The sequence below is a fragment of the Oryza glaberrima genome, chromosome 4, assembly GCF_000147395.1.
Source record: "Oryza glaberrima chromosome 4, OglaRS2, whole genome shotgun sequence".
Classification (NCBI taxonomy): Eukaryota; Viridiplantae; Streptophyta; class Magnoliopsida; order Poales; family Poaceae; genus Oryza; species Oryza glaberrima.
Window position 1 is genome coordinate 13,328,283 of NC_068329.1, and position 23,419 is coordinate 13,351,701.

Here is a 23,419-nt window from a genome sequence, read left to right on the forward strand (position 1 = left end):
TAGGGGCCTTGTTATGTTTTTTTTATCAAAACACGGTGAGGGAGGCCCCCACGGAATATATTAAAGGAAAAGGAGTATTTAGTTATTTACAAAGGCAAGAGAAAAAAAACTAGAAAAATAACTATTACAACTGCATAATCCGTGATTGCACTAAAGGTCTATGCACCTCCTTCAGTCTAGTTAAATGTAGACTCAGATCTGACTTCAAATTTTTCTTCCATGAAGAAACTGAAGGCTGAATGCCCTTGAAAAATTAGACCATTCCTTTCCTTGCAAATATTCCAGGCAACAAGCAGAAAAAGTTCCATGAAACAAGGGAAAGGAAATGAAGGACTTTGGGGCTGAATCATTAGATGAAAGTCCAAAGAGGTAGACCAAATCCAGCCCAAAGGGGCCTTGTTATGTTCCGTCCCAAACACAGGTCCTTGGATCTCCTCTTCCAAAAAATGCGTCGTTAGGAATTCATTTTCTGACACCGTCACCTGAGATATATCTATTCTAGATTCATCTAGTGTAAAATGAGAATCCTCAGGTTGGCCAAAAAGTTGAAATTAGAAATTGGTGATGTAGTATTTGAGAACTACATTCCCTTCTATCTTTCCAGGGGCAGAGCTAGGTTTGGAGGAGACCGGGGGGGTGGGGGGGGTGGGCTTAGCCTTCTTCTTCCTCCTCCAGCCCCCTCTCTCCCCCCATTTTCTTCTTCCTCTCCCTCCTTTCCCCCCTTCTCCTCCCTAACAACTCCATGGAGTCCAGCGGGGTAGTGGGGGCTGAAGCCCGCTCCGCCCCCATGCTGGCTCCGCCGCTGTATCTTTCCTACCTCTTGGTCAAGGAAATAAATCATTTTTTCCTGTAATTACCATTGGCAATCATGTGATAATATTTACTCATAGCTATCAACCTGTTAACAAACTGAAGACAAAACATAGTGTAATATGACTTAAAGCTGCCATGGTGCCATTGTCAGCGTTGTTGACACTTGCACAATCAGACAATCAAATAAATCCACTCTGCATTAACTATTCCCTTGTTCGCTGCAATACCAGTCGATCAATAGAGATAACCAAAACAAATCCCCAGGGGATTCATATGGTGACATTGCTTCTGAACAATTCAAGTACCAAACACTATATATTTACTAATTCAACCAAATTTTGTGTACAAAAGAAATCGGTATTACACTTCTTTTTAAAAAAATGGTATTACACTACTGGAATGTACTCCTGCTTCTCATGTGCCAACTCCCAGGCATTATCTATATATCTGTTGGCTAAAAATTGATTAGTATCGTCTAGATAGAAACTGGCCTAACAAAGAGACTCTCAACTGTCTCCTGAAGATGTGTGGAGAATGTGTAGGCGTCCTTTCTCTTCCCGTAAAAGAATGTCGCGCAAATAGCTAAATTCAACACTTGTTGCACTGCTGGGAGGAGCTCACGATGTTCACAGAGAGCCTGGTTGATCGTCCTCCATTCATCTTCTATCATCAAGTCAATCTTGGTGAAGGCGCCCTCGCTTGTGACCTTGTTCTCATTCATGTAGCACTCCACTGTGCTCACCACGTCCCCCCTGTTCTTTCTTCCACGCTGCTTGTCATGTTTGGAACATAAGTTGGTTACTTTTTTTGAAATGTTTGTTTTTAGTATGTTTTAGAGAGTAACTAAGTAGTGCTCGTGTTAATGTTGAATTCATGAATTTTACAAAATTCAATTCAATTCTTGCATTTTACGGAAAAGTTCTTCCATTCAATGGGAACATATTCTATGCACACATGCTTCTCTTGTACACACTAACTAACAAATTTCACCAACAAATCTAGAAAAGAAAGTACAAATACTTATGTGCAAAGTCTTAACATGATAAAAATGATAAAATTTATGATAGTTTTATGATAGTTTTGAGAGTATAAATCTGTCATATTTTTATCTTTTTTGTTGATCCTAATATATAACGAATTTGAAAATGAGACTTTACATATTGTCATAATACTACTAAAAGTACATATACAGTTTTTCTAGAATTTTTTGGGATACTTTTTAGTTAGTGTGTATGGTGTGCACACGAGAAGCCTTGTGTGCATAGGATATGTTTCCGCATTCCATACTCCAAAGCAGGCCAAACTAATAATTCTATACTCCTCTTATACTTTTGTAATGTAGATGTGATAAATCAGTACGGTATCTGTTCCATTTTGACACTGTCTATGTCATATGTGTTGATCTCTACCTTTCTCATCAATTTGTGTTATAAACTTAATACTCCTTCCGATTCAATCTCTTTGTCATTATAATTGTATCCTATGTCAAATATTTATATCTTTGACCATCAATTTCTACAAAGTTGTATAGTTTATCAATATGCGAGTTATATACTATGAATGTATTGCTCATGGTGAATCTAAAAACATAAATTTTATTATGTGAAACTACACAAATTTCATGAACTTGATGGTTAAAGATTGCAATGTCTGATTTAGGACAAAACTAGAACGATAAAAAATTTTAAAATGAAGAATAAATTATGAACTCTACGAATAAACAGTGTGATGTGCATTATATTGTTAAAATGTTACATTCACAAATTAAGGACCAATCCAAGTAATTAACTTGTACCTTAAATGCCGCAATGTCATTCATGAAACGTGTTATCTTTGCACACGCTATTTTGGCACCAATATCATTTGCTGCCCACTCAAATGCTTCGTTCGTTAGTGCATCACCTCGACCGACTGTAGTAGACACACATAGTAGTGGCACGGTTGAGGTTACCGTAGACAAAGCCACTTGCTCTTCAAAGCTTGGCTTGTAATTCTGATATGACCATTCCGCTTCTTGAAGATAATAAGCAGATAGATTTTGGAACTACATACATGTTAAGGAAATTAGCCACTATACTAGCAATATATAATAGTGCTGTTTTCAGCAAAAAGAAAATGCCGTCCACCTTTTTTTTGTTTTCACTGCAACATGCGGGGTTTGTACTAGTTCCTATGTTCTTGTGCCCAATCAAATGCAATTAGTGCAACAAAACTACTCTATAAATTGACACACATAACCAACATAAACCCAAGAATTTGAAGGCTGCGTTAAAGAAAAGTTCAATATACAGGAGTAACATATGCAGTATATATATAACAATGAGGGAGTAAACGCTACTAAACGTACAGCTTTTTTTGTGTGATCAATTCGGTATTGGCCATCATCCTCCACATGAATCTGAAACTCCTTGAAGGTTTTTAACAGTGCACTGTAGAACTTCTTCATGTATTCTGGAAGGAATGCGGTAGCGCTCTCATCCCATCTGCAAATAAGGGAAGTTTGTAATTTGGATTAAAATTATTCGCATATATCCATTATAGTTCAGCAGAAAAATCATGGAAACACTCCCGAAGTTCTAGAAGTTACGTAGAAATTACTTCACACAGAAGAGGTGATATCACACAATCATGTCAGCACTTCAGCTCAGAATCGATTCAGTTTGGTACAAATGAAATTCATAAAATACAACGGTAAATACAGAAAAAAATACTTCAATTTATTTTGTTTTGCCTCTTTTCACTCCTCTATTTGTAAATTTCAATCCATCAAATGGATTGATCTAGATCTTAAATTATGACATGCTTTTATATATCACCTCTTCTATTTTAGGAACTTTTAGAAACATTGAACATAGTTTATGGAGCGGTTCTCTTAATGTCACTAAATTGGTCAGTTTCACAGGATATTTCCCTTAGTTTAACATATTAAACAAACCTTTGGATGGCTTCATTCAGCTTCCTGCATTCCTGGATCGTGGCATAGGAATCATAAGTGTCATCCATAAGGATTATGAATGCAATTATCTTGGTAAAGATCATTCGTGCAAGCGCTGAGTCTTCCTCGTAGAACACAACATAGGACCAAACGTAGGACTCCACCACGCGATCCCTAATGTAACTTAAACCCATGTATCCATAAAGATCTTTCCACCACCTGAAATTTAAGTGATTCAGGATTTTAGGTGCATGCTAGTAGTCTGTTGAAGATAAGTTAGGAGCATCGACTATTGCAACAGATTAATATGGAGAATATATACTTATCAAACATATATTTCTCCTAAAATATAAAGGTATTTGACTTATATAGTGTATGTGTGTTTGTGCTGTCTAGATTGCAGTAGACAATAGTTTATAGCACCTTATGAGATTCATAAAAATAGAGACATTTAATAAATGAGTACACTTGTCGCATTCTATTTTTTTTCACTTTTTTGTCAGGAAATGGTGGAGGCATTTTATGGTGCCATTAAACAGTTCTACTGCATTGCAAACAATAGTGAAATGAAAACAATAATGAAATAAAAACTTATATGTCACCTTGCTGTCGTCTTGTTAGTTTTCTTGATATGTTACAGAACGTGCACAAAAAACAAGAACACAACATTATCCAGACACAGAAAACATCCCACTCTGATCCACCTAGCTCACATCTTGGATTCATGAGTTATTTTAAGTTTCTTTCCACTATGAAGATCCTAAAGATGCCTCTATGGAGGTAAATGACATGAAAAATGTCTTTCCACATCTAGCTAAATTAGAATGCTCCAAAAATGTGTTTACAAGATAATTTTGCACTTATCATATCTCAAAACAATCCCTAGCTCCATTAAATTTCAGATTTTAGAGAATATGGGTCGGCACAAGTTTTTATAGTACTGTTAGGACATCATAGATATAAATATATATATAAGAAACATGCTTACTCAGAAATAGCTTTAAGTTCCTTTAAGTGGACATGCTGCAGAAGGTTAAAATCCAGCATTGCAAGTTCTAGAAGAATGGGAATGTGCCCTTCTTCTTGTCTATACTCCGGCATATAGCACAAAGTTTCCATTCTTCTGTACGTCCTTGGTAATGGTACATCAAGGGCACGATTGATTTGATCAATTAGATGTGGATTGAGATCAGTTCCACTACTCAATGATGCAAGATGTTGCGTTGCAAAAGAGATGGCTTCTTCAAGTTCTGGCTCATCGTGTGTGAGAAGATGGGCTGCGTTGTATAAACTTAATAAGCCCCTTGGGTCATTAGTTATTCCACTAACAAACCTCCCATCATCGCCTTTGAATTTGTTGAATACATCTGCAAAATATATTGCTTAATTTATAAATAATATAAGAGTGGATCTAACTATCCATTATATGAAAAGTTTGTCCTTTCATATAAGCAAAAATACTTTTAATATGGAAAAAAAATACAATTTATATTCCTTCCATTTAACGATTTTAAGTGACTATTTAGCACGAACCTACCTAAATTATCATAAGTGGCATATCAGTGCCATATACATGGGAGACAAAACAACCATAATTTAGATTGTGGGTGTTAAACTGAATAGTTTTTTTTTCTAGGCTCCATAACTTCCAGCTTCATTTCAATATACATTTCTATTTGTTTGTGTTCTGATGTTTTGTTTTGGATCAATAAAGAAAAACGTTGTGATTGTGCCCTAAAATGATAAATGCAATTCTAATGAACAGCTACAAAATGATAAAAAAATGTCTTGGCTATGTCCGAAATAGGTAAAATGCAAGTACGATAAACCCCTAGTTCAAAATTTGTAATAGAGATTGATACCTGGAGATACATGAAAGCCATGCTGCCTAAGCAAACGAAACCGCAGAGCAACATCATGGAGGCTAGAGCTAATGAATTCACTTGCATTGATTTCACTTAGTGAGTATTCTATCTCTTCTTTGAAGAGGTGATCTATTCCGAGATGTTGGATTGCATCTACTAACTGCAACCTTCCCTCTGTGCTGTCGCATGTCTCAAACATTGTGCGGACATCGTCCTTCAGCTTTTCAGCCCTCTCCACCATCCATCCCTCTGATCTCTGCTTACTTGCATGCATCAATTTGAATCGTTACAAAACCAATCTACCAGAACAAAATATATTGGAAATTAAGAACAACACTTTCAACATAATGGTTTCCTCTTTTGTAAAAAAAAAACTTGTGGTTCCAGTGGAGTTGTTGTAAATAATCACAAAACTCTTGTTAGATAACCAATGGCTTATAGAAACAAGATAAAATTAACTACAATAACAACATCAAATATGATACACGATAGATCAAGAACTTATAATAATAAAGACCAAGGGAGCAGTGCATGCCAATCTAAATTAACTACTTGTAGCTTGTACGTAAATGCATTAACATGCAGGGATTGAAAAGTCGGACTGCCCTTCCCCCGGTAAGCAACTATCTCGCATGTTTTTTTCTGTATCTTATCAAAATTTTGTGAATTTGGTTAAATTTTGTTCAAATTCAGTCAAAATTTATTAAAATTTGAAATAATTTCGTGCAAAAAGGTTTTAAAATCGTGAAATTCATGAAATTTTCGGTGGTCACCGAAATTTCGACCTTCCTGAAAGTGTAAGCCATGATTAAAATACCCACTACCTTGTTTTTTTTATTTTTATGATAACAACAAAATCTTTAATTGGATTAATATTAATTCATCAGTTTTTTTATCATAATTAAGATAATTAAACATAGAAAGATGTAAATATATAAATGTATTACATATATATATACATGCCTGCAATGGTTTTGGCTCGTAGTTGATAAAGAAATCCCTCCACACAGACGGCTCAAAACCAGAAGCCTCCTTTCCAGCAGCAGCGATTATTTCATCCTCTCCGGACGGTATGCCGACGGGTGTGCCGACGATGCTTGCACGTCCTCGCAGCGCTGTTCTACTTCGCCGAAACGAAGCACGGTTCGGACGGACACGCAAAACATACGGCACGGCGACCGCCATAGTTTGTACCGGACCGTGGGAGAGGAAACGGAGGCAATGCGACGACATGGTTAATTTCCCTGAAAATTTCGAACCTTTTTGCTACAAGATTGATCGGAGGATCAGCGAGAGAATTGGTATGAATGTGTGTTTGCAATGTTTGCTCTGCTGCTCCAATTTGGAATTGGATATATATAAATAAGCATGGAACCGTACGAAACCAACTTCAGTAGATGGCGCCCGTCGTCAAACCATATGCACAGTACGTGGCTGCTAACAAACGTTTTTTAGCATCGGTCTGAAAACGTTCTCTGACTGGAGACTGTGTCAGCGGCGGCGTCGGCCGTCGCCCCATACAGGACAGAAAACCTTTGTATGCACGCACCTAGTGTGTGCGGATTTCGTATTATACCGATCGACGCTCGTTCCTGCATCCTGCGAGTTCCATTTTTAAGAAAACCACAAGAAAGATGGGGCAGCAGCTAGATCGCAGCACCAAATATCCTCTAGTGTGTCTCGGTTGTTCTTTCTCATCGTCTCGCACGTGTTCTAGCACTAGTTCTCCTCGCCACCTGGAAATTAGGGTCCACTTGTTTGGTAGGGCTTAACTTCTAAATTTAACTAGTTTTGTTTGGATTGAAATTATAGAACAACTTAGAACCAGTCACATATCCCTAGTTCATTTTCTGAGAGCTGTACCCTAGCCATCTCTACTCGTATTTTGGTTGGAGCTGAAACTGTTTGATTAGGCTTCAGCTTGGCTGGAGATGTGCTAAACATGTCCTTACACTAGTGGCAGATCTATGATTTAGGATATGAGTGGTCCGATCTAAATTTTTTTTTTCTACACGTAGTAAATATAACGATGCTAATATATACAATGCAAATATAAATAATATAGACCAAAAGTATACCATGATATACTACAAAACATCTTAAAACATATAAAATTAGTAATTAAGTAAAATTTTAACACAAAGAATCTTATATGGCTATAAAAATTTGAAGAAAATTGCCATACTACTATTTTTCTTTTCGAGTTTATGTCTCTATTGACCATGAAAGTGTTCATTATATCTTATTCATCCACTTCATTACATCGACTATGTATGGGACTAATATCGAGAAGGTTCAGAATTCATATGAATTTGTTTCCGAGATAAAGACATTAAGGTGCTCATCAAAGATGTGCAGATGTAGTACATTATTTTGAGATGAGAATAGTGAAATCATCAAACACATTCGCCACATAGCAGCAATGCTATCTTTTTATCACCATAAAGCACATTTCATCAATAGAATAAGATGGGGAACTTTACCTATTGTCCATTCAAGCAATTTATCGAGAACCTGGTGGCTATGATTCGGGTGATGGTCGGCAGGGTGTCGGGCGGCAAAGGTGGTCGGTGGCTTGGTGCTCCACTCATTCGTGACTTCGTGGTCTGCCGGTGCGGCGCAGGTCTCCTCTCGGCTCTCAGTCTCCTTGCCCGTGCGCGGTGACTGACTGGCGTGGGCGCATGGTGAAAATATGATTCAGCGAATGAGGGCGGCGGCGCGAAGAGGAAAACGAGGAGTTGATCGCGAGGATAGGCGCGCGCGACGGTTTCCATCCAACTCTAGGTGCATGCTTGCAATCGCCATTTTTTTGGTGATCTGCCCCTGCCTTACGCTACTACATAAAACATTTATGCTAGCGGCCCATTATCTGTTTACACTAGCGTTTGCCGACCGGCCTGCAACTTTGTCTCCATAGAAATTGCAGGTTATTTCGTTTTTTAGTGGGCATCACGCAATTTTACGTGCGAAATATGGCCGTGTGGCTTATAGATTCAAACCTGAGTCCCGTCATTGAACGTGTAGTTTCCTTATCATCTCACCTTGTGGTTATTATCTTTCTAAGATGTTTTGTTGTAGTTTTATAAATGTTTTTGTGTTTGTTCAGTGACTGAAATTTGTCTTTGGCTGGGTTTACCTTAATGAATTTATCTCATTGTTCAACCGTTGCGTGTTCCCGGGGTAAATGTTTAGACCCATACAGTATGTTCAAAACGTCGTACGCGCGTGCTTGTAGTAGTAGAGCCAGAAATGTTCAATGTTTTGAAGAAGCACCACCTGGTCAAAATTTCAAGCTTAGAATATCAGTGCATGTCTTTTTCTATACTAATCATTGATGTATGGTTCAATTAACTTTGGAAACATCAGTAGTCAACTTATTGTTGCATGATTGTCAATCATACAAGTAATTTAGAATATTAATTTTGGTATAGTTTATATCACTGGTGGAGAAACCATCTTTGGTCGGTCGCCCGAAATCCACAATAGTCTCGGTTCCACTAAAAACCGGTACTAAAGATGATTTTTAGTCCCGGTTGGTGGCTACAGCGGGCATATTTGATCTTTAGTCCCGGTTGGTGTTACCAACCGGGACTAAAAATGATCTTTAGTCCCGGTTCTATATCTGTCAGGCCTTATCAGGCCCCCCGAGATCTTTAGTCCCACCAACCGGGACTAAAGATCCCAGGGATCTTTAATCCCGGTTGCTAACATCAACCGGGAATAAAGCGTACGCACCAGCCCACGCACAAGCGCATGCGTAGCCCCTCTCTCTCCATCTCCCATCCTTATCTCTTTTCCTTCTCCTTCCTTATCTCCATCCTCTCCATCCTTCTCCTTCCATCCTCTCCCCTTGCTCTTCTCTCACCCCCTCTCCTCCTCCCCTCCCCCTCTTCCTCTTGCAGAGGCAGCCGACGGCGGCGGGATGGAGGCCAGGCGCGGGCGGGCGGCGGCCGGTCGGCGGTGGCGGGATGAAGGCGGCCGGGCGCGGGCTGGCGGCGGCCAGGCGCGGGCGGGGACGGGCGGCGGCCGGTCGGCGGCGGCGGGATGGTGACCGGGCACGGGCCAGCGGGATGGAGGACGGCCGGCGGCGGGCCCGGCGCGGGCCGGCGGGATGAAGGCCGGTCGCCGGCGGCCTCGCCCTCCCCTCCTCCAGATCTGGCCAGAGGGGAAGCGGCGGGATGGAGGACGGCCGGCGGCGGCCCGGCACGGACCGGTGGGATGGAGGCCGGTCGCCGGCGGCCTCGCCCTCCCCTCCCCCAGATCCGACCGGAGGGGAAGCGCCGGGATGGGTGGCCGGCCGACGGCGGGATGGGAGGCCAGCCGGTGAGTCGATTTTTTTTTTGATTTTTTTTAATTTGTCGTTTGGATGTTTTGATCTGTGAATGAATCTATGAATCGATATTGTGAATGAATCTGTGATGTTGTGAATGAGTATGTGACTCGATGTTGTCAATGAACCTGTGAATTAATATTGTGAATATATTTGTGATGTTGTGAATGAATATGTGAATGGATATTATGAATGAATTTGTGGTGAATCTATGAATCATGCTGTGGAGTTGTGATGTGGATTTGGGGTTTGATTTAATGATATGCATACCACTCAATTCGGGAGAAAAGAAAAAAGAAAAAAGGACCAGCTGATGGACTGCCGCTACCCTCTCTTTAGTCCCGGTTGATAACATCAACCGGGACTAAAGATCCCTATCTTTAGTCATGGTTGGTGTCATCAACCGGGACTAAAGATCGATCTTTAGTCCCGGTTTTTTCACCCGGGACTAAAGATAGCGATCTTTAGTTTCGGACTGGTAGTCCCGGTTTAAAAACCGGGACTACAAGGGGGTTACGAACTGGTACTAAAAAGCACTTCTCCACCAGTGTATGGTGATTCTGTACAGGAATAACTTGCCATGGCGACGTCAGTTAATTTGCTTGGTACCATCACAAAATTGCTGCCGGTGCTGGAAAATACAATTGCAAAGAGCATCAACTGCCACCTACCCTTTCGAACTACTATAGCATTGAGTTGTAAAAAACATCATCTACTAATTAACAAGATGCCACATCATCATCCACTAACAATCATCATATTTAAACAACATGCAAACATGCTATATCTTTATAGTTTTTATAATTTAAGAGCTTTTCAAATACAAACATGTTAAATTATCATCCAACATAATTTACATAATGTTTCAATGTATATCTTTATTATGTTTTAGATATCCTATATACTTATATAGTTAATTCTCACTTTGTTAGTGCTTAAATGATTAATCTATGGTCTAAATTATCTTTCTCCTTTTTTCCTTTAATTAAGTCATATCACATCAATTGTTTTTAGCCTTTAGATGATTAATCTACGGTCCAAACTATCTCCCTACTTTTTTTTCTTCCATAAAGTCATACCACATTATTTTTTACGTTTGAATCACCATTCTACATACTATTTAAATTTAAATTATCATAAACCACATTAATTTACTTAATCTGATGTTATCTTGCTATCTTACACGTTATTTTTTTTTTACATACTAAATTCCCGCAGCAATACGTGGGGTTTTACCTAGTTAAACATAGAAAGATGTATCACATCTCCTATCCTGCTGTGGCTTTAGCTCGTGGTTGATAAAAGAAATCCCTCCACACAGACAGCCCAAAACCAGACGTCTCCTCTCCAGCAGCAGCGATTATTTCATCATCTCTAGATGGTATGACGAGTGTACAAACCCTGCTTGCACGTCCTCCCCGAAACAAAACACAGTTCGGAATGGCAATTAGCAGGACATGCGGCACAGCGACTGGCCGCCGGCCGCCCGGCAACCGCTGCGGTTTCTACCAGGCCATGGGAGAGGAAAGGGAGGCAAATGCGACATGGTTCATCACCAATTTCCCTGAAAATTGAGAAATGTCTTGCTAGCTACAGGATCGATCGATTGAGAAATTGAGAAATAGGTGTCTTTCAGCTGTAGAAGAAGCGACGCCTAGCCTAGCACAGATCACGACAACCTTGAAGCGGATGACAAGCCCCGAGGTGCTGAAAACATTGGCCTACAGGTACTGCTCCCTCCGTCCCTAAAAAGATAAATCTAGTATCAGATATGACGCATTTTAGTACAACGAATCTGGACAGAGATATGTCTAGATTCGTAATGCTAGAATGTGTCATATTCAGTACTAAATTGATTTTTGATGGGACGGGGTGAGTATGTGGCACTGGCGGCAGCGGCGGCGACAGCGGTGATTCCCATAGTTGGAGGCAATCCTATGGTGGTTAGGCTCGGTGGCATCCCCCGGTTGCCAGAATCAGTGCTGGATGGCGAGAGGCGGTGCAGATTGGCAGAAAGAAAAAAAAGAAATGTGAGGTGCTTCAATGGCAGATTAGCTGCCGGTCAATGCCGGATGGTACTAAAATCTTTGTATATCTGTTGATTTTTTTTAGAAAAATAGATTGCAAAATTCAGTGCTCAACAATTAATTTTGTACAACGAGGGACATCCGTAAAACTTTGTATAATCTCTTATACCGAATTTAGAGTCGATGATTTGGTTTTCTATGGGGCCACGTGGCACCCTACGAATTTGGTTAGAGCTCTCTGAGAAACTGCCACGTGTTAGAGTGACAGGTGAAGTATCTACATCCATCACTAGATCGGAGAAAAATGGAAACGTGCGCGTGCGCATGCGGGGTGGGCCTGCATCTGCCAGACCATGCGACCTTGGGCTTGGCCTGGCGTTCCACGGCCTTTCCGCAATATATACATGCGCATGGCCTTTCACACAGCGATATCAGAGCGGTGAAGAAGCGAAGGTAACGTACAGAGCGGTACTTAAACTTGTCACGAGGTTTTATTGTTTAGGGACCTCAATATATACTTTACAAGTTCGTGGACCTACTTAAAACATACTTACAAGACCGCCAGTGTAATTTACTCTCTATTGTAGAAGGAAAAAAAAAAGGAAAACAACAGGATTACATGTAATCCACTACAGGTTAGTCGGAATGAGGAAAAGTCACTTCATGTTAGCATCATGTGTTTCTAGAAAATTTTAAAAGTAGTGAAATAAAATAAATAAAAATAGTAGCTGCAAGGATTGCGTTAGGACAATTGAAAGTCTTCAGATAAATACAAGTTTACTTCAAACGAGGAAAATATATAAATTTCAATATAATGGAAAGAACAAAAAGTGAAATTAGATGGACAGATAGGTGTATTCCCGGTTAACCGATAAGTTTAGCACTACTTTTTTATTAGTTCAGAACATTTTTGTTTTTCCCTCCTCACATTATACTTTTTCTGGATGCAAGGAATCCATTTATTTTGGAATATGGTAAGTAACAATAATAATTTTGCTATAAATTTTGTGTTTGAAGCACAGAATAAATATAGATGCTCATATACACCTTCGTATACTTACTCCTGTAAATGTAGGCAAAATTTGCTACAGGACACACAAAAAACACGTAATTACCTGAGGGACACCGAGAAAACGTGTAACTGCCTCAGGACACTACAAAATTTGTAAAATTTGCTGTAGGACACCGAGCTCATTATTTTAATAATTTCTGGCTGAAAGTGGCAAGTAATTTTTTAAAATGCCCAGATTGCCCCCGGATGAAAGGGACGATGAGCCGGCGAGTACACAAAGAACAAATCAAGATTCATCAAGAAAGGATGAGGAAGAAATGCTACTCATGTCCATCCATGGTGGCGCATGGAATATTCCACTGACATCCTCCCTCTCCTTCCCTTCTTCCTCCTCCCTCCCTCTCTCCCTTATCTCCCTTTCTCTCCCCCGGCCTGGTGGCGTCGTGGTCGTCGTTGCCCATGGCCTCCGGACGCCGGCGCCGACTGCCGCCGCTCCTGACCACCGGCGAGCTCCAGATCCTCCCCCGTGCGCGGACAGACGGCGAGCTCCTCCCCGCACGCGCACCCCCACCGCACCGCCGCTGCTCCCGATCACCGGCGAACTCCAGCTCCTCCCCCGCGCGAGGACGGCATGCGAGCTCCTCCCCGCGCATGGACGGCCGGCGAGCTCCTCCCCGCGCTCGGACGGCCTGCGAGCTCCTCCCCGCACGCGGACAGCCGGCGAGCTCCTCCCCGGTGCGCCGTCGCCATCGTCAGCTCCCTCGGTCATCCACGGCGCCGACGGCCTCCTCCTGCTGCGCGCGCTTCAGGAAGATCACATGGTGCTCGTACGCCGCCAGCGCCGGGCTACCCTTGTGGAGGAGCTCCTCCAGGGCGTTGATGGCGGACGCGACCTTGTCGTCACCGGCAGCGGCGGCGGCGATCTGGCTGTCCAAGATCGATCTAGTCCAGGCGAACCACGAGCAATACGGGCGCCACCATCGAGATCGATCGGACCTAGCTAGCTAGCTCGAAACAAAAAAAAATCAGCAAGATGAGATCATTGAATTGAATGGAATTCTCTGATCACTTCCTGTACGTCGAAGCAAAATCAAAGGCTAGCTCGCCGGCGCCCCGGGAAGCAGCATTTGACTGCAGCACGGCGGCGGCGCAGCCGGGGGGATGGACCCTATCCTCACCTCTACCGGCACGGCGCCCTCACTGGGTGGACGAGCTCCCTCAGCCGCCTCCCGCCGTCCGCGATCCTGCTTTCGCCACCCAGACCCGTCGCTGGCCTCCACCATGCTCGAACTTAGCTGTCGCCGAGGAGACGGGACCCACAGAAGCCGGCGGCGCACCGATGGCCTTCGTCGGCCTTCCGCCTCCGTCGGCTTGTCCCACCGGGCGCCGGCGCACGAGATGACATGTGGGTTCCACTATTTTTTTTTAATGACATGTCGGTCCCACATATTTTTTTTGTTTTTTCTCTAAAATGCCACATAAGCGACACGTTAACGACACGTGGGACGAAGATTGGGTCAACACTACCACGTAGGCGCCACGTCAGCCAAAACCGCTTCCAAGACCACTCAGGGATATATTTTACACCGGTTTTGATAGTTGGAGGAGTCAATATACCTGGTTTTCTGGTTGGAGGTTACGAATCATACTCGGACCATAGTTGAGGGAGTCAAAGTATACTTTTTCCTTCTAATTTTAACCAAACTTCTAATTTTAGCCTGAACTAAACACACCCTAAGTAGTGGCACATGCTGCGGCCCATTATTCAAAAAGGCCTACCTTGCGGAGCTTGTACCTTTTCGCTCTTGATTATGCAAAGCCTACTTCATGGTCTTGTTCTCCTGTCATATATCCGGTGGGCTATACTTAGTACTACTCTGAAATTTAGTAAAAAAAAACTATGACACCTCATTGTCGAAACACTGGATTATCCTATACGCACTCTCTCCGTTTCTTTATATTTGTCATAAACCACTATTTATATTCAAACTTTGAACATTCGTATTTTTAAAAAAAAAATAAATATACTTAAATGGATGCCATATTATCAGTGTATTAAATTTTCTAAATACTTTGTCATTGTAAAAGTAGCAACAGTAATAGCCAACCGCGATTTAGAAAACAAATGCGGGATAAATACACATGGTCCATGTAAACATCGACAAATTGCCTTCTTATTTATGCATTTTGATAATTATATTTGGGACCTCTTACATCTATTGTTGGTAAGTTCCATGAAGAAAATTCTTGGTCACCCTATCTTGATAGTTGTGACAAATTAGGCCTAATAATGGTGATTTTCTCCGTACAATCTTATATTTACAAACATAACTAGCTTGTTGTGGGCCCATCAGGACCGTGCTTATCAAATTTGTTGGAGGTAGAACATGAAAGGGCCTTCGGCTGGATGTACCGAAACCAAGAACTTAGACGACAGGCTCAGACCTGAAGCAAACGGCGAAGGTTGAGAAGGGAACCATATGGGCGAAAGCTATGGCTCGGAATACGCGGGCTTCGCGAGGCAAAGACCTCGTCAGAGGGCCGCACGGACAAAGACGGTGAGACAAAAGCCTTAGCATGAAGGCATGAGCTTCGTCAAGTACCGAACCCCACCATAAGGAGGCCTAACGGGCCGTTGCGCTTTCGGGAGATTTCGCCAAATAAATGGACCGAGCCTTTTAGCCCAATAGGGACCCATACATGTAAAGGACACCGTGTGCCCCCAATAATGTCCCTATCATAAAGGTAACCATGTAAATTACCCTGTAAAACCTAAACCTTAAATGGGGAACCTGTAATATGGCTATAAATAGCCCCCTAAGGCCATATAATAGTGGATCCAAAAATTTTTACTAAGCAATATAATTGTTTTTACTTCCAACTACTCTTGAGAGAACCACGCCTTTTGACGTGACGCAGTTGTCTATTCGACAACAAAATTCTATGATGAAATTCTTTATCACCATGTGATATCCCAATTGAAAACGATGAAATTCCCAACATTTGTGATGATCCAGTTTGTCAGTGTGAATATTTCCAAGACCTCCAGTCATCACGTGAATTTTACAATAATTTTTTTTTTGCGAATTCATCGTATATTAATGATGGATTCCCTTTTCATCACAAAGGATCTGTCAAGGAAGGCCAGATATGGTGTAGTGACATCGACTAAGGCCCTCTTTGTTTAGGCTTAGGCTTATTGGCCTAGACTTTTAAGTTAGTTTATTGGTTTATATGATTTATAAGCCGGTGGATTTAATGTCCTAAGTTTAGTGGTTGAGTCATACATCTACCTCACATAAGCCAAAAAAGCTTCTTCAACCTAGCTTTTGGCTTAATAGTATTAGAGTGGCTTATGGCTTCAAAAAAGCCAAACGGAAAAGCTGCTTATTTGTTTAGGCTTAAACTTTTCGACTTATAAGTTGGCTTATAAGCCTAAACAAAGAGGGTCTAAAATGGCTGATAGTTTCAAACCGCCGTGGATTAGGGATATAACCGGATCACAGCCTTATATCAAAGCCGGATGGCACGAGACTTGATATCAAAGATGAAGTGCTCGATGAGATCTATAACTTTACAACGGATAACTTTTCAGTTCAGAACATTTCCATGTCCAAATAATATGTTATAATCTGCAAGATCTGTTTTGAACAAAAAAATTTAATATTTGAAACTTCAAATGGAGACGTGCTGTATATAACACTTGTAGAGCTCGACTTCGTTGTTGATGACCTTTTTATTTGAAGTCATCAAGGGTGGCAAATACGTCTTACAAGTTTTGAATACGAAGAATAGTCAACAATTTCTCTCTAGTTGAGAAAGTAAGCAAGCTATGTGTGCTCGCATCCTACGTACAGCACAAGCTGGCATTTTGCTTGAAAAATGGCATAGCTTTGTTGGTATTTCTTATGACGTCCAAAAAAAATATCCGTAAGTGCACGAATTACCGCCGTTGCATTTCACCTAAGATTGTTCTGGGGTATCTTATTTTCCACAGGGAAGCGGTTGAGACAAAACATCATATCATCAATCATACAAACACTATATATACTATTCCACACATTGGATAAAAGATATAGCATTAATGACCATGGTCACACCAACAAACAGTCATGTCTAACAAATATGTTAATAGCAGAGCTAGCTGGGAGGATAATGAGCAGAGCAAAACAATTCCCAGTTCCTAGATAAATGATCAAGCTAAATATTTATGGCAAGTAGCGCAATCCGAAAATATCAGTCACACGGGAAGAGGATTAACACAAGAGCTGTCGCCATCTTGATTTAATTTCTGAGGTTCTAAGTAACCAAAGCTCTAAGCATGAAATCTATTCCTGTCCACTTCAGAGCAGAGAAATATCACCATAGAAAGAGATGAGGAGACTAAACGAACTAAACCTAACATGGCCTACCATAACAGATGGACAGGGCTATTACCACCCGTTGCCTATGGTCCCCCATTGGCCTAGCCACCTTCTTAGATATTTCTGAGTGTCAGCGCCACTCCTACATTACGAAGATATTATACCAGCTCAAACATTTTAATCAGAGTAACCGTGCTAAACAAAGAAAGATAACTTCATATAAGTAGATTAGAAACCCATCAATATGAAACAAATTATCAAGCATTGCCTGGAAATTATGCAACGACAATCAGAACCGACATGCAAATATTCAACGGACAGAATAAAACGGTCAAGAGAAATTCGAGTGAACAAATTACTTCAAGTAAATGCAGATATATTTTCAGTCATCGGTGATTGGCTGTAAGCCTGTAACTATGACCTGTCACATATGACTCATCATTTATAAGTGGTAAGGCATCCATTGTTCAGAGTATACTCATTCTTTTTTTTTTGAATAGAAGACATCAAGAGAGTTGCCGGTTATATTAGGAGAATAGGTGCCTTATAGATACATAGGAGACAATGCAATATGGATACACCTTAACAAGAGAAGAAAAAGAACATTAACGCTTAAGGCAGTTTGAAAGCAAATTCCCTATCTCGTATGTCATCTAGAATGCACGCTACTGCACGGCTGGTATTTGGGGGTGTCTGTTTGAAAATTTTATCATTTCTCATTAACCATATATGCCACCAGGTTGTAATTAGGGCACCTGCAGCCACCCTTGCCTGAGGCTTTGGCATGGAGAATTTTATAGAGAGCAGCCATTCATCGATGTTTTGAGGGATAGTTACTGCCGTGATGTGTCTCGCATTAGCCACTTCCAGCCATATTCGCCTTGTAACCGCACAATCCCTAAAGAGATGATGAAACGCTGATGAACAAAGATGACAAATCCATTGGCAAGGCCAATGTCTAATGAGGAGGTTCTCAGCTGTCAGCGTTCTCTGGTGAAGAACTAACCACCCCAAGAAACGTTGTTTTGATTGCGCTTCCGCTGACCATACCATCTTGAAGTTATCATTGAATTCCGAGCCAAAGAACTGTGCCAGATAAGCACTCTTTGCTGTGTAGATCCCTGAGGAAGTTTGAGTCCACTCTATTTTGTCCTCCATGGAAGAAGTTAAATGTATGTGTTGCAGCATGTTGCCTAGTTGGACTAGCTCGTGGATCTGTTCTATATTGGTTATCTGCCTGAATGAAAACAGCCAACTGTTTAATAACAATTCTTTATTTACTGTCCTGCTTTTTCTCATGGCCAACTTGAAGAGATTTGGAGAAACATCCTTGGGGCATACCCCTTGCAACCAATTATCCTTCCAGAACAAACTTTTGTGGCCATTCCCAATAGATATCCTTGTACATGCCTGAAACAAATGAATGTCAGATTCATCACACGGCAATTCCATTTGGTCTCAGGGTTTAGAGTTGTCAGCCCATCTAAGCCATAGCCATCTTACTCTTAGGGTTGTAGAGAATTTCTGAAGATCAAGGATTCCCAGTCCACCATGGTTTTTGGTCTACAAACAATTGGCCAATTTACCATACTTGCTCCTGGCTTCACATTTTCTGGTTCCTCTCCTTTCCAGAGAAAGGCTCTCCTGATTTTATCAATTTTCTTTATGGCCCACTTAGGGATTGGAATTGCTGACAAAAGATAGGTTGGGATGGAAGAGAGTACAGATTTTACAAGCGTTTCTCTACCCGTGGAGCTGAAAAATTTTCCTTTCCAACTCGGGGTTCTTGCACCAATTTTGTCAATGAGAGGAGCAAAATCAATTTTCCTCAACTCTCTGGTGTGCAGTGGCAGACCCAAATAACTCGTAGGGAAATCTGCAAGGGCTCTAGGCAAGTCTTGCGGGATGTACTGCACATTGAGACCTTCGCAGGCAATAGGCAGGATTTGGGTTTTATGCACATTATTTTGTAGTCCAGAAGCCTTACCAAAAAGATTTAAAAGATCTTTAAAATTAGATATTTCTTGAGCATCTGGATGAAGGAAGAAAGCCACATCGTCTGCAAAAAGAGAGGCTCTGAACCTGAGCGGTCCACTACTCAGTGGAGTTAAGATTCCAATTTTGCTCTGCTTTCTTGAAAATGAAATTCAGCGGTTCCATTGCTAGGATGAAAAGCATAGGTGAAAGAGGGTCGCCTTGTCTTAGGCCTCTTGCATGTTGAATGGACTCTCCTGGGTTGCCATTTAGGAGGATCTTGGAAGATGAGGATAAAAGAATAGAAGAGAGCCAGTTTCTCCATTTGAGCCCAAAACCTAGCACCGAGAGAACTTCCATCATATATGCCCAATTGACTGCATCAAAGGCCCTTGAGATGTCAAGTTTCATCATTAAAGTAGGGTTTTTTTTCCTGTGAAATCTCTTGACTAGGTTCTGAACATATAGAAAATTGTCATGGATGGCCCTCTTTCGAATGAAGGCACTCTGATTTGCAGTGACTAGCTCTGCCATTCTCGGGGCTAGCCTATTTGCCAACAGTTTTGAAATTATCTTGGCAAAGCTATGGATCAAGCTTATTGGTCTATAATGCTCAGGAGCAAACGCATCCACTTTCTTAGGGAGCAAACAAATGTGGGTACAATTGAGATCATCTAACTGGTTTTGGTTTAGTTCCGTGAAGGATCTAACAGCATTAAAGAGATCATGTTTGATTAGGTCCCAACATTTCTTATAGAATGCGCTAATGAAGCCTTCAGGCCTAGGGGCTTTTTTAGACGGTAAGGATTTAATAGTGAGCTCAAGCTCTTCCATGGTGATTGCTTCTTCCTGATCAGAGAGGTCAAAACTGCTCATGCCTAGGCTCTGCCAATTCAAGGACAGCTCTCTGGACTGAAACTTGCCCAATCTATCCGAGTAGAAATTGAACAATTCGTCCTCTTTTTCTTGATGTGAGATTGCAAAGCCAGTTGAGGTTTGTAGATAGTGGATAAAGTTCTTTCTCCTTCTCGCATTTGCCTTGATATGGAACAGTTTTGTATTGGCGTCTCCTTCTTTAATCCAAGTTAGCCTCGACCTTTGCCTAATTTTAATTCTATTGAGAGCAGCCAGGCCTAGAGTTTTTGCTTTGAGTGATCTATGAAGGGCAGCTTCTTTAGGAGATAGATTCCTTGTTTCCTAGGCTACATCAAATTGGAAAATTACCTCATTTGCAATCGGAAGCTATAGCTTGATATCTCCTACTTGCCTGGATTCCCATCTTTTAAGATCTCTTGCGAGTCTTGAAAGTTTTAGCCTAAAATTTGCCAGAGGGTTATTTGAGTTAATCGGTCTGTTCTAGGAAATTTGGACAGTATCATAGAAGGTTGGGTATTTGAGCCAGTAGCTTTCAAATCTGAATGTTTTTTCTCTTAGGAAAGCATCATCTCCAATTAGAAGCAAAGGAGTGTGATCAGAACAAGAACTTCAAAGAGGCACTAGGCTTGAGTTTTGGAATAGAAGGTCCCACTCAGGGGTGCAAAAGCACCTATCAATTTTTGTTTGCGTTGGATTTGGAGAATTTCCAACCCAAGTGTATTTTTTTCCCTACAGGTTTAGCTCCTTAATTTGCAACCTGTCAATTGTCCTTTTGAACTGTTGCATCATTCTTCTATCCAACTTGTCATTGTTTTTATCCTCAACTTTATAGATCAGATTGAAATCTCCTAAGATAAGCCAAGATGGGAGAGTGAAAGGGACCAGCTGTTGCAATTCCTGAAGGAAAGCTATCTTTTCTGCGTCTTTCTGGGGACCATAGACCACAGTGATGGTCCATGCATCATTTGTCTCTCTCATCACAATCTTTGCAGTCAAAGAAAAGGATCTCAGCTCACATTGGGAAAGTCTATAGTAGTTGTCATCTGCTGCCAAAATAATACCCCCCCTGGTACCATCAGCAGGCAGGAAGAAGAAATTATTCTGAAAATTAAGGCCCAATATCTGCACAATACAGTTTTTAGAGACATCCTGTAATTTTGTCTCCTGGAGGCAAACCACTGTTGGTTTGTGTTGCTGCATCAATAACTTAACTGCCTCCTTCTTGGCTGGGGCATTAAGCCCTCTAACGTTCCAACACACAATTTTGCAATGTTTTTGAGACATGAAAGTACAAGAGTAGCATCCATAAGCAGTGGAATGTGGAGCAGCAGCTAGCATCACAGCAGATAGTAGACATAATCATGCAGCAAAAGAAGGATTCAGCATTCAGCATCATGCATTGCACACACAGGTTAGAGTTTGGTCTCCTGCAGACTAGATCAGACGCGTGATCGACAGCACATAAGCCATGCATTAGGTTACATAGAGTGGTAAGAGCCTGAATAGCTTGTTGGTGCAGAGGGGCAAAAAAACAGCAGGCACCATGGGTCTATGAAGCTCTGAGATCTTCTTCTCTGGCATCCCAACATCCGTCTTGGGGAACCGGCACCCATATATTTATGTAGGCGCCCTCCAGGTCTTGCACACATTGGATTCTAGGCTGGAGTCACTAACTGCCCTCCCCTTGGCAACCTTGATCTTCAGCTTCTTGCAGCCACCCTTCTCCACGAGATCAGCAATCATCTTCAAAGAGCGAGGCGTAAGCGGCTGCTTGAAGCGCTGCAAATACAGTTTTTTGACATTATCATCAAAGGAATCCCCTTCGTTCATAATTCCAAATATTTTGGAAATAATTTCCTGAGCAATAAGTTCAACTTTGCAGTTGTTCCTTTTTTTCTTTTCAAGCCTTTCGCTATGCCTTTGTGAAGAGTTTAAAATGACCTTTGGCTTTTTTGAGCAAATATGAATTGGGGATGGCAAGATTGGTGGTCTCACCGGAGTTGCAAGCGAAGCTATCAGGTCAGAAGCAGAGGCATTCACATCAGACTGAAGCACCGCTAGACCCTCTGCAGTTGGAGCATACACCGGGGATTCCTGTTGCTCCGGCCCCCCATCAGGCGAGTAGTTGATCACTGCTTCCTCCAGCATTGGATCATCCAGATGGTCCTGATTCCCGCAGTTATCATGATGCAAGAAGAACAACTCAGCTGGAGGGGAAGACGGAACAATAAGGAGAGCTCCCGCACCTCCCCTCGGACTTTTACTTCTATGTGGTTTGCGCATATTGTAGGGTGAGAGATTTCTGGCAGCTTGAGTAGGTTTAAGAAGTCTGCGAGAGGGGGATGAAGAGTGTTGCACCCTGACCTCCAGTGGCGGAGCTAGGAATTTAAACCTGTGGGATCAATTACTAGTGTTTTGTATTTAAGTGGGATCATTTCTCTAAATTCTTTTAGATTTATACATGAAAATTAAGATTTATAGGATGTTTTTCAAAAAGCTGTGGGGTCGGCCGACCCCACAGCAATGGCCTAAATCTGCCACTGCTGACCTCAGCTCGGCTGCTGGAGTGTTGGCTGCGGCTTCTAGAGGTGAAGGCGTCTTTGTTGCGCTGGCGACCTCTGTTGTCCAAGTTGTAGATGCCTTGATCATCGCCCCCACGCTCAATGCTGCACGACCGGCCCGTGAGACGACCCCAAAGGGACCTGGAACGGCTACGATAGCGAGGATGTGGGCGACCACCATCTCCATTAGGATATTCTTTCGGCCCCCGCACAACACTGGGCTCCTGCCTGCATGGAATAGGCAAAGGGCGAGAGCGAGTACGAGAAACATCATCATGGACCCCATAGGTCCATTCATACTGCTTGTACAACATCGGTCGAGGCTGCACATCTTCCAGGGTGTCAAGATGGATCAACACCGGATGCGACCAGCCATCTTTTGGCCCTTCTGGGGGGGGGGGGGGGTTGTCCATGGGGTCAATCAACGGCAGAGGAGTGTCAATGGGACCGGCTCATCATCAGGATTAACTAGTCCCAACCAAGCCATCTTCGGAATGGCCCAGGATCATTTGTCTAGATCCAGAGGTCAAAGGTGTGGTTGTAGTTGTGACGACGCGTGTATTCTTCGATGAAGTTGATGGCGCATCTTGGACCTATGAGCTTGGCGGCTACTGCTTCAGTACAAGCATGCATTGGGATGCCCTCCATGCACAACCTTGCTC

General features: G+C 41.9%; 3 protein-coding genes across 3 annotated transcripts; all 3 read right to left on the reverse strand.

The window, feature by feature from the left end:
* Positions 1-1,121: 1,121 nt before the first annotated feature.
* LOC127772258 (tau-cadinol synthase-like) lies at positions 1,122-6,945 on the reverse strand. The gene is made up of 7 exons (XM_052298278.1): positions 6,577-6,945; positions 5,611-5,869; positions 4,737-5,115; positions 3,749-3,967; positions 3,161-3,296; positions 2,609-2,857; positions 1,122-1,582 (listed from the first exon to the last, which is right to left on the reverse strand). Exons 1-7 carry the CDS (start codon positions 6,844-6,846, stop codon positions 1,289-1,291), a joined length of 1,806 nt encoding a protein of 601 aa, XP_052154238.1. The 5' UTR covers positions 6,847-6,945; the 3' UTR covers positions 1,122-1,288.
* Positions 6,946-13,188: 6,243 nt separating this feature from the next.
* On the reverse strand, positions 13,189-14,812 carry LOC127772263 (uncharacterized). Its single transcript, XM_052298280.1, has 2 exons — positions 14,161-14,812; positions 13,189-13,986 (listed from the first exon to the last, which is right to left on the reverse strand). Exons 1-2 carry the CDS (start codon positions 14,263-14,265, stop codon positions 13,735-13,737), a joined length of 357 nt encoding a protein of 118 aa, XP_052154240.1. The 5' UTR covers positions 14,266-14,812; the 3' UTR covers positions 13,189-13,734.
* A 6,733-nt stretch (positions 14,813-21,545) lies between these two features.
* Positions 21,546-22,533, reverse strand: LOC127772261 (uncharacterized). Its single transcript, XM_052298279.1, has 2 exons — positions 22,192-22,533; positions 21,546-21,975 (listed from the first exon to the last, which is right to left on the reverse strand). Exons 1-2 carry the CDS (start codon positions 22,477-22,479, stop codon positions 21,814-21,816), a joined length of 450 nt encoding a protein of 149 aa, XP_052154239.1. The 5' UTR covers positions 22,480-22,533; the 3' UTR covers positions 21,546-21,813.
* Between the last annotated feature and the right edge of the window lie 886 nt (positions 22,534-23,419).